Here is a 9,750-nt window from a genome sequence, read left to right on the forward strand (position 1 = left end):
GGTGCTGAGAATTGAACCCAGTGCCTCACACATGCTAGGCAAGTGCTCTACCACTCAGCCACAACCTCAGCCCCTTAAATGTACTCTTTGCATAATTTGATGAATTTTTATAAAACTCATATGCCCTTATAACACCACATCAAGACACAGCACATTGGCTTCAGCCTAAAGATTCCTCTAAAGGGAGAATCTCCCATTCCCTCATCCCAAAAACCATTAACTTGCTTTCAGTAACTCTAGGATAAATTTGTAATTCCTAGAGTTTTATAGAAATGGGATTCTATACTAATTTTAGTTTCTCACCATTTTTGCTCAGCATGTTTTTTTTTTAACATTCATCCATATTGGAAGTATCTGTAGTTTATTCCTTTTTTATTACCAGTATTTTATTGTATGGATTTTTCACAATTTGTCCACCAATGTGTTTTTGGGCATTTATTGTTACCAGTTTATGGCTACTACAGCAATGTTGATATGAACATTCATGTACAACTAACAGGACAGTCTTCTAGATGGTCTGGGACCAAGGTAGTTTTCTACCCTTTCTCATTTCTGTTCTCAATAACTAGAATCCCAGTGACTCTGGAAGCTGAGGCAGGAAGATTGCAAGTTTGAGGTCAGACACAGCAACTTAGTGAGACTGTCTCAAAATATAAAATTATAAGAACTGGGGATGTGGCTTAGTAGTAAAGGACCCCTGGAGTCAATCCCCAGTACTGGAAATAAGAAAAGAAAGAGAGACAGAATGCAGCATCTTGTGACTAGCCAGATTAGAATGATTAGCCAGAACTGCCCAGGCTTTGTTCCAGTCCCCCTGATTACAAAATGTCCTTCAATGCTTTAGACCAGTGTGTCATGTTGCCCCTTCCCTGGTGCCAGGAGTCAGGGTACAAGACCCAGGGCAGGCTGCTTTGAGGGAGTCTCTCAGCTATGGTGGAAGTAAGGTATGTGCAGACAAGATTCTATTTGCCCTGGCAGCTTTCTGAGTCTTGGGAGACCAGCTCAGGTTGAATCCCAGGCTTCTGTGCTACCTGCCTAGTTATTTTGTATGGGGACATTCTGTCCCACTGGACTTTTTGGTAACCAATGTAGAGTTGATAGGGGACAGATAGATGAGCATTGTGAGAACATGAATAATTTTACAAAATAATTCTATAAAATGCATCCACTATACTGACCCCCCATGGGCTCTCTTTGCCAAAAAGCAATTCACCTGCAGTCCTGCCGGGCCTAAGTGGACAGGATATTGTCACATTCCTTAGCAAACTGAACAAAGGCCAGGCAGTCAGTGTAGGTAATGAATGATGAGGGTCCAAAGAATGACAACTGGTTATCAAAGAGCAATCAACTTCTGCCTCTGCACTCCTGCTCCCCGTCACTTACAAGGGGAAGGAAGAAGACAATGATTAAAGGGGGCGGGGGGGGGGGGGGGGGGGTTCTGGGGTCGATAAGAAAGCAAATTGTAAAAAAAAAAAGAAAGAAAGTTGTATCCCCTCCCACAGGCAAGGTCACCCCCTCTTGGCAGGGAATCTATCCTCTATCACTTTCTTAAATAAAAATTGCTTGCTATGTTTGCCTTGGTATTTCTTGGGTGTTTATTCTTCAACACAGGGGAACAAGAACCCATTCTGGATCCATCTCTAATAGACCGTATCACAGTGAAACTGCTTTCAAAACCAGCCTTTGCATGGATGTATTTTCATTTCTCTTAGGTAAACACCACAGAATAGAAATGTTGGTTATGCTAAGTTACATTTAACTTTTTTAAAGAAATTGAAATTTTCTCAAAATAGTTAACATCATTTTACATTCAGAACAGCAACATATTCTAGTTCTACATCTATGACAACACTTGGTAATATTCACCGTGTGTCTGTGTGATAGTATCTTTTTTTTCCTTTTTATTGGTGCATTATAATTATACATAACAGTGGGATTTGTTATAATATATTCATACACGCACACAATAAAACAGTATAGCTTGATTAATTTAATTCCCCCACTACCTATCCTTTCCCTCGCCTCCCGCTCCTGATCTCCTCTTGTATTCTACTGGTCTCCTTCCTATTTTTTTCTTTTAATTTGTTCTAATTAGTTACACATGGCAGTAGTTTTTAATTTGTAGTTCACTGTGTTTTTAATTTGTATTTCTCCAAGGACAAATGATGCTGGGAATCTTTTCATGTTTTTTGGCATTTTGTCCATTAAGTTATTTTTCTTATTGTTTTTTACATAATTTGGATGCCAATCTTGTCAGAATGAATTTAAAACGAAAACAGCACACACGTTTAAGACAAAACCGATACTCAACACCAGACCTAAGCTTCCGCCTCCGCCCAAAAAAGACGGAGTACCACCCGTCCTCGCTGGTGTCGGCTAAAAGGATTCAGACTTGGGAGGCGGAGTCAGTGGCGGAACTAACAAGGCGATGACCTTGGGGATCCGGAAAGACTTGGCGCCCCCAGGCTGACCTACCAGGAAACTGGCTCGGCGAGGGCCGGGATTGGGAGCACTTCCGGAAGTTGAGGGCTTTGTTTCCGACGGGGAGATCTTTCCAGTCGGACCAGGACCAGTTGGTGAGTTTTGCTCGGTAGCGAGGGCGCCGGGTTGTTGGGGCTCGATCCCCGGCATAGCTGTTAACGATTGTCTTGAGACGATACTTGTGGTTCCCTCAGCCGATATTTAGTGCGAAACTACCAAAGTCAGCCCCTGGGAATGCAGCAGGAAAATGAGAGCCTTTCCCTCAAGAAATAAACTGATAGGGGAGCCGTAAATTGTTAGGCAACCAGCTAGTTCGGAGGCCGAGGCAGGACCCCGTCTCAAAAACGCCGTCACTGCCGGGCGCACTTGCACTTCGTAATAAGAAGGAGCGCGTGTGATACCTAGACCCGGAGCTCTTGGCCCTCAAGCAGATGGACGGAGGAAAGGAAAAGGATTGAGGGGAAAAAAATGGTGAAGGAAGAGAGGGAAACTGTTTAAAAGCTTGGTGACAGTCCGGAAGCTGAGAAGAGGCCATTGTGGCGGTAGCAGAAGGTGGGAAGGAAACCGTGACATAAAGTTTGGGCATTAGCATATCACCTGGGCACCATAACGACAGGATATTTTGAAAGGATCACTATGACTGGGAGTGGGGGTGAAGTTTGAATTATGGAAGTGCAGGGATTTTGATGAGACCACCCTTAGGGGCTACTGGTGTAGATAAGAGGTGGTGGCAATGGGAATTCAAGAGAAATAGACGGGTCAAAATTACGTTTAGGAGGTAAAATTTAAGGATTTTAAGGATTGGGTGCGGAATTTGAGTGAGAGGTATTTACCCCAGTCTGTATTCTGTTGCTAGTAACATAGTGCATCAGATGGAGTAAGTTATAAAGAGAAGTGGTTTATTTTGGTTAACGATTCTGGTCCAAGGTCCAGGGTCTGCATTTGATGATGGTCTTGCTGATAAAAGTGTCACCTGGCAAGGAAGGGAGCACTTGAGGAGACTTAACCTAATTGGCTTTGAGATAAAACACCTGAGTGGGATAATCCATTTATGAGGGTAAAGTTCTAATCACCTACTCAAGGTCCCACCTGGTCCCTCCCCTTTAAAAATGGAAATTAAATTTCAACATGAGTTTCAGAGGGAACAAACCATTCTAGTTTCCAAGTATAATTCTAAAGTTTCTGGACTAAGTAAGTGAACAAGAACAAATGATTTTGGGGTTTTCTTTTTTCCCCCAGTACTAAAGATTGATCCTGAGGGCTCTTTCCACTGAGCTACATCCCCCAGTCCTTTTTTGTTTGTTTTGTTTTGAGACACTCTCACTAAGTTGCTGATGCTGAACTTGAATTTGTGATCCTCCTGCCTCAGCCTCGGAAATAGGCATGTGCCACCACTCCACTATTTTGAGGGTTTTCAGGGGTTCTTTTACCCCTAGTATTAAAAATATTTAAAAATATATGTATTTTCTCCCTGATTATAAGTACTCGTGTGCTTACTGTAGAAAATTCAGAACATACACAACCAATTTTGTTTTCCAGAGAACAGAAAAATCACCTAATAATCTCAGTACCTAAGATGGTTGTATTTTCCTGACTCATTGGTACATACATGCCTGGGATCCCAGCTTTGCTGGAGACTGAGGTGAGAGGATCACAAATTTGAGAGCAGCCTCAGCAATTTAGCCAGACGCTGTCTCAAGTCCCTAGGTTCAAGGTTCAATCCCCAGGACTGCAGGGGGGGAAAAAAACTGTCTTTGGTATGTCTCCTTCATGTTTTTTCTTCTTATTTGGTGGGGGATACTGTGTATCTTCTTATAATTGGGATCATACCGATTATTTTTTTGTTATCCATTTTTTTTTAGTAGACATTAGCATGACTAAATTGAAATTCTGTATGCCAGGACATTATTTACAAATATTCTTTTTTTTCTTTGTAATAACAATAAAAATCAGATGTAATTCAGCAATCAGAGATAACTTTTTAAACTTTTTGGTGTGTTTTCTTTATGTGTAGATTTTTAAAGGTGTTTTGTTTTTCCATTAAGGTGTTTTTACTTAATATTTTTGTTGTTTGCATACATCATCAAGATTGTAGTGGATTTTTTTGTTGTTGTTTTGTTTTGTGGTGCTGGGGATCAAACCCAAGGCATTGTGCATGCAAGGCAAGCACTCTACCAACTGAGCTATCTCCCCAGTCCAAGATTGTAGTTTTTAATTGTCGTTTACTTACAGTCAATCCTGCTATTTGCTAAATAGATTGTTTTCAACTTTTCACTGTTAAAATAAGAGTGATATCTTACTATATAATCCTCAAATGTCCAATTAATTTATTGAGAAAGAGCCCTAGAAATGGAGTCTCCTGAGCAAAAGGATGAAATAAGCCTAGTAAATTGCTTCACCAGACTATCATTAAAATTTTCCCTTCAAGGATGTAGTTACAAAGATTTTTCTAGTTACTTAAGTTGTCTTTTATGCTTCTTATTCATTTATTTATTTCATGGTACTGGAGCTCAAACCCTGGGCCTGTGCATGTTAGGCAAGTGTTCTACCCCTGAGCACATCCCTAGCTCCTACACTTTTATGTCTTTATATATACCCTGTCCTTTCCTGTTAACCTTATGACTAAAAAAGGGACGAATATTATTGATTATTAATCATACCCTCTCTGCTAATTTCCATGTATGAAAATTCATAGCTTGGGTCAAATGTGATACTTTATTCCTTATTAATATTTGTGTCCAGGTCCTGCTAAAATACAAATAAAATAGATCAGAAAGTTTAAAAAGTGGAAGTAGAATAAAGTTTCATTAATACCATTAGTATCCTGAGGTCCAGAAGTTCCTGGTATTCTGCCCCTAGTCTGCTAGGAAACAGCCTCTTAATCACATGTGCAAGCCTTTCATCCGGACAGGCAGAGAACCAACTAGCTCCCTTGGCTTTTTCTCAGGAGTGGAAAAAAGACTAGAAACAGCTCAGCAGGGTTAGAAAGCCATCTCACAAGGATGCCAAATGTGCTTTGGAGACAGATTTAACAGTTTTTATCATCTTATTATTTTTATTTTTGGTATTGGTATTGAACCCAGGGGTACTTTACCACTAAGCAACATCCTTAGTCCTTTTTATTTTTTATGTTGAGACAGGAGCTTGCTAAATCACTGAGGCTAGCCTTGAACTTGTGATCCTCCTGCCTCAGCTTCCAGAGTCACTGGGATTACAGGCACCACTGCACTCAGCTCTGTCATCTTTTAAAATTAATTTCATTTGTTAGCAAGGATATTTGTTAAGAAATGAGTTTTAATGTTACCTTTTAATAAAAGAAATCTATTGGTCCTTTAGGTTTTGTGCATACAATCCTGTTTGAAATGCAGTTAACATATCAGCTGGACCTATTTCCTGAATGCAGAGTGACTCTTCTGTTATTTAAAGATGTAAAAAATGCTGGAGACTTGAGAAAAAAGGCCATGGAAGGCACCATTGATGGTGCATTGATAAATCCTTCAGTGGTAAGTACAAAGTGTGAGAATGAGTGAAGGCATACCCAACATTTAAGAATGTGTTAATTTTTTGACAATGTTATAGGTTAAAACTAAAATTCTTTCATCTTTATGTACAAAGTCTTGTCCAAGTAAGACTTGACTACCTTGAATTGAACAGTGAATGAAGACAGAAACACTGGGCCCTGCCCTAGGAAATAGGAAAGGTTGTGGTCCAGCTCTGATCACATTTGTGGTCTGGCAAATATTGGTTCCCAGCTTCTCATCTATGAGATGAGGGTTCTGAAGAAGGCAGTATCTATGGAGGAGGAATAGCACAGTAGTTAAGAGCATGCACTGGGATCACATTACCAAGACTTAATCCGAGCTCTGCCACTTACTATGACTTTGAGCAAGTCATAGCCAAACCTTACATAGTGCTTACTCTTTTCCTAGCATAATTCCTAAATGCTTTCTGACTCACTTAATCTTCAACAACCATATGAAGTGAGTTCTGTTATTTTCTGCTTCTGACAGATAAAACACTAAAGAACTTGCCTAACTAAGTTCCCCAAATGGTAAGTGACAGAGCTGAGATTCAACCCAGGCATTTTTTGCCCTCATTACCTCATCTATTATATAATGATTTCATTGAATATTTTGAGGATTAAAGAAAATAATAGAGCTAAAATGTTTAGAATACAGCCTTTCTCATAGTAGCCTGCAATACATGTTACTTTAAAAAAGTTTACTCTTTGTCTAAGTTTCTTACAACTTTAAAATTATAAGATTTTTTTGACTGCCTTGACCCTTGAGATAATAATTTTGAAAATATAATCCATATAATCCATAGGAATTGTTTTAAGAATTTATCTTATGAAGTAAAAATAAGATAAAGCACCTGTTTTCATAGTGTTCTAGATTCTCCCATGTAATTCTTGATATTCTTTTGGTAGATTGTTGATCCTTTTCAGATACTTGTGGCAGCAAATAAAGCAGTTCACCTCTACAAACTGGGAAAAATGAAGACGAGAACTCTGTCTACTGAAATTATTTTCAACCTTTCCCCAAACAACAATGTACGTGGAATTTACTGACTTCCTGTTGACACGTGTTGGGTCAGAGGCTAAATTCCTACAAACCAGTTTGCTACCAATAAACAAAAGTAATCATGAAGAGAGTTCTGGAGAGTTGAGATTTAGCACTGCCTCTTACTAGACAAATAAGCTCTGAAGTCAGTTTCTTTATGAGTAAAAAAAAAAAAAATTAGCTAAATTAAGTGAGGCTAGTTTTATCTTTCCTTCTTAACCATGTAGGGTCAGGAAAATCCCTTAAGTAGTTTGCTTAAGAAACTGACAGAAATACACATGATAAAACATTAGGCATAAATATTTTGTGTGTTCATGTACATCTTTCACTTTGTAAACTCCTTGAGGATAAATGCATATATTTTTTATATATAGCACCAGGGCATTGCTGGTACCTAGAACAGCCCTTAATACATGTACATAGCCCATGAAAAAAATGACTGGAATTTTGCTGATGAAATTTTAATATTACTACTATTGTTAACAACACAATTAGGTACTAGTATCATCAAGAGAATAATTGGGAAGGCTGTGGCATGGTTTAAAATAGACAATTTCAAACTTTATAAAATGCAGTTGTCTCATCCTAGTACTAGTACCTGGAAATTTTTTTGCCAGGTAATCATTGTTTCTTAGAGAGTATTTGAAACAGTTCAAGATACCATTCCTGTTCCAGTTATAGTTCTAGGGGCAAAAGAAGCAAATATGTTCCTGAAGAGAGGCAGGCGAGACAGAAGTTAAGAAGTTAAGTGGGGGGTGGCCTTGGAGCTGGACCCTGAAGCATGTGTTGATCAGACTAGCCATAGAGAGAAAGGTGATTGGACAAGGGACAAAGCATGTGCATCAGCAAAACAGTGAAACACAAACAGCTCCAGGGTGGCCAGAAGACAGGAATGTGTGGCTGCAGGGTCACTTAAGGCTGGAGGAATGGTGTTTGCATAACACAGTCTGGGCTGATTCCATGAGAACAAGGTGCAACTTTCAGCAGAAAGCTGACAGGTAGTAGCTGTAGATGCTAGAGAAGGATTATTGAAGGGAAAACTAGGATATGAAAAACAGGTAGAAGCTCACTGAGAAGAAGGCAGGTCAGATGTTTCAGGTATAGGAAAGACTGATTCCATTCCTGTTTTGTTTTTTTGTTCCTTAGATTTCAGAGGCTTTGAAAAAATTTGGTATCTCAGCAGATAATACTTCAATTTTAATTGTTTACGTTGAAGAGGGAGAAAAACAAGTAAATCAAAAATACCTAATATCTCAAGTAGAAGGTGACCAGATTTCTCTGAAAAATCTTCCTGAAATAACGAATATTTCTGAAGTCAAAAAGGTTTGTAAATCCATATTTTTAGAGTGTGGTAAGTGAGGAATAATGCTGATGTGGTTTATTAATCACTAGTGCACCAGTTTTTGTTTTTGTTTTTGTTTTTTTTTAATTAGAGAAATGCTGCACTTGGGATTTAGGCCCGAGGTGTAGCACTTGCCTAGTGCATGTGTAGCCCTGGGTTCAATCCCCAGTGCCACAAAAAGAAAAGGAGAGGAAATGGTAATGAGTGTTTTTTAAAGTTGCTTGAAAAATAATTAAAGATAAAAAGAACTGGGAGGTATAGGTGTATGTAAAAATATAATTAGAAATGTAGTTAATGAAATCATTTACAACTTCAAATAAGTAAGTAGATATCTTTAAGTATCAAGTTTATATAGTACATTTAGAATAAAATAAACATAATAAAGTTAATATCTCGATGTGTGCTTTTAAAAATGATAAATTTAGTTTATGTGCAGAGAATTTGGTTTTTAATGTTCATAATTGCACTTTAAAGGGACTATTTGATATGAATTATGATCTACTTTGAATATTTTAATCATTTGTTTTGCAATTCAGACCATTAACCCATTAATTGATAATTTCACTTATAAATATTTGCATAACAATCCATGCATAAATAGATCAGCAAGTCATAATTTGTCTTTGATTTTTTACAGATATATAAAGTGTCTTCACAAGAAGAAAAGATTGGGACATTATTGGGTGGTATCATTAGTAGAATGTCAACAAAAGATGTTTTATAAAATGTTAGAAATATTAACAGAAATTTTCAGCTTTAAATAAAACATTGGTTTTTCTTTCCTGATTATAAAATTAAAATATGTTTATAATAGAAAAAAATTTTTTTTGATCCTAGGACCTTGTGCATGCTAGGTAAGTGCTCCACCACTGAGCTTCCTTCTAGCCCTATAATTTTTTTTTTTTTAAATCACAGAATGAGATTTTAAAAAACCCTCATAATCCTATCATTTTTACTAATACTGTTACTATTCTTGTTGTCTTCTAGTCTTCTATTTGTATTCAAACATTTTATTTTTTATATAATGGAAATAAAAATTGCCAACACTTATTGAATGTCTACTGTGTACTAGGTTTTACCTTAGTATTTTATTTCTGGGTTCTTTTGAGTTTTTTTTTTTTTTTTTTTTTTTTTGGTACCTAGCCCTTTTTATTTTGAGACAGCATCTCGCTATGTTGCTGAGGCTGGCTTTGAATTTGTGATCTTCTTGCCTCAACCTCCCAAGTTGCTGGGATTACAAGTGTGCACCACTACAGCCGGTAAGGTAGAAATCAAATTATGTGCATAGGTAGCATTTCCTTCATGCCTACTGTACTCCAGATTCTGTACTTTCTGTGCACTATTTCGTTCAGTCTAATCCACAGC

At 37.9% G+C, this 9,750-nt stretch overlaps 1 protein-coding gene across 4 annotated transcripts; it reads left to right on the forward strand.

Annotated features, from left to right (window-relative positions):
• Positions 1–2,420: 2,420 nt before the first annotated feature.
• Tprkb (TP53RK binding protein) lies at positions 2,421–9,435 on the forward strand. Of its 4 annotated transcripts, none has more exons than XM_046432309.2 (5): positions 2,421–2,576; positions 5,818–5,984; positions 6,911–7,033; positions 8,190–8,366; positions 9,023–9,435. In XM_046432309.2, the coding sequence occupies exons 2-5, from the start codon at positions 5,844–5,846 to the stop codon at positions 9,107–9,109; spliced, it is 528 nt and encodes a 175-aa protein (XP_046288265.1). In that variant the 5' UTR covers positions 2,421–2,576; positions 5,818–5,843; the 3' UTR covers positions 9,110–9,435. The 4 variants fall into 4 exon arrangements, with proteins under 4 accessions (XP_046288265.1, XP_058431044.1, XP_046288266.1 ...); XM_058575061.1 differs by having other exon boundaries at positions 6,929–7,033; XM_046432310.2 differs by lacking the exon at positions 2,421–2,576 and adding an exon at positions 2,586–3,033.
• Positions 9,436–9,750: the final 315 nt, after the last annotated feature.

Source organism: Marmota monax, unplaced genomic scaffold (assembly GCF_021218885.2).
Source record: "Marmota monax isolate L192 unplaced genomic scaffold, Marmota_monax_Labrador192_F-V1.1 WCK01_AAM20220418_F8-fsc00106, whole genome shotgun sequence".
Lineage (NCBI taxonomy): Eukaryota > Metazoa > Chordata > Mammalia > Rodentia > Sciuridae > Marmota > Marmota monax.

Coding starts and splice junctions, on each gene's coding strand:
- Tprkb (XM_046432309.2), top strand. CDS start 5,844: ATGCAGTTAACATATCAGCTGGACCTATTTCCTGAATGCAGAGTGACT. Junction 5,985..6,910: donor CATTGATAAATCCTTCAGTG/GTAAGTACAAAG, acceptor TTCTTTTGGTAG/ATTGTTGATCCTTTTCAGAT. Junction 7,034..8,189: donor ACCTTTCCCCAAACAACAAT/GTACGTGGAATT, acceptor TTTGTTCCTTAG/ATTTCAGAGGCTTTGAAAAA.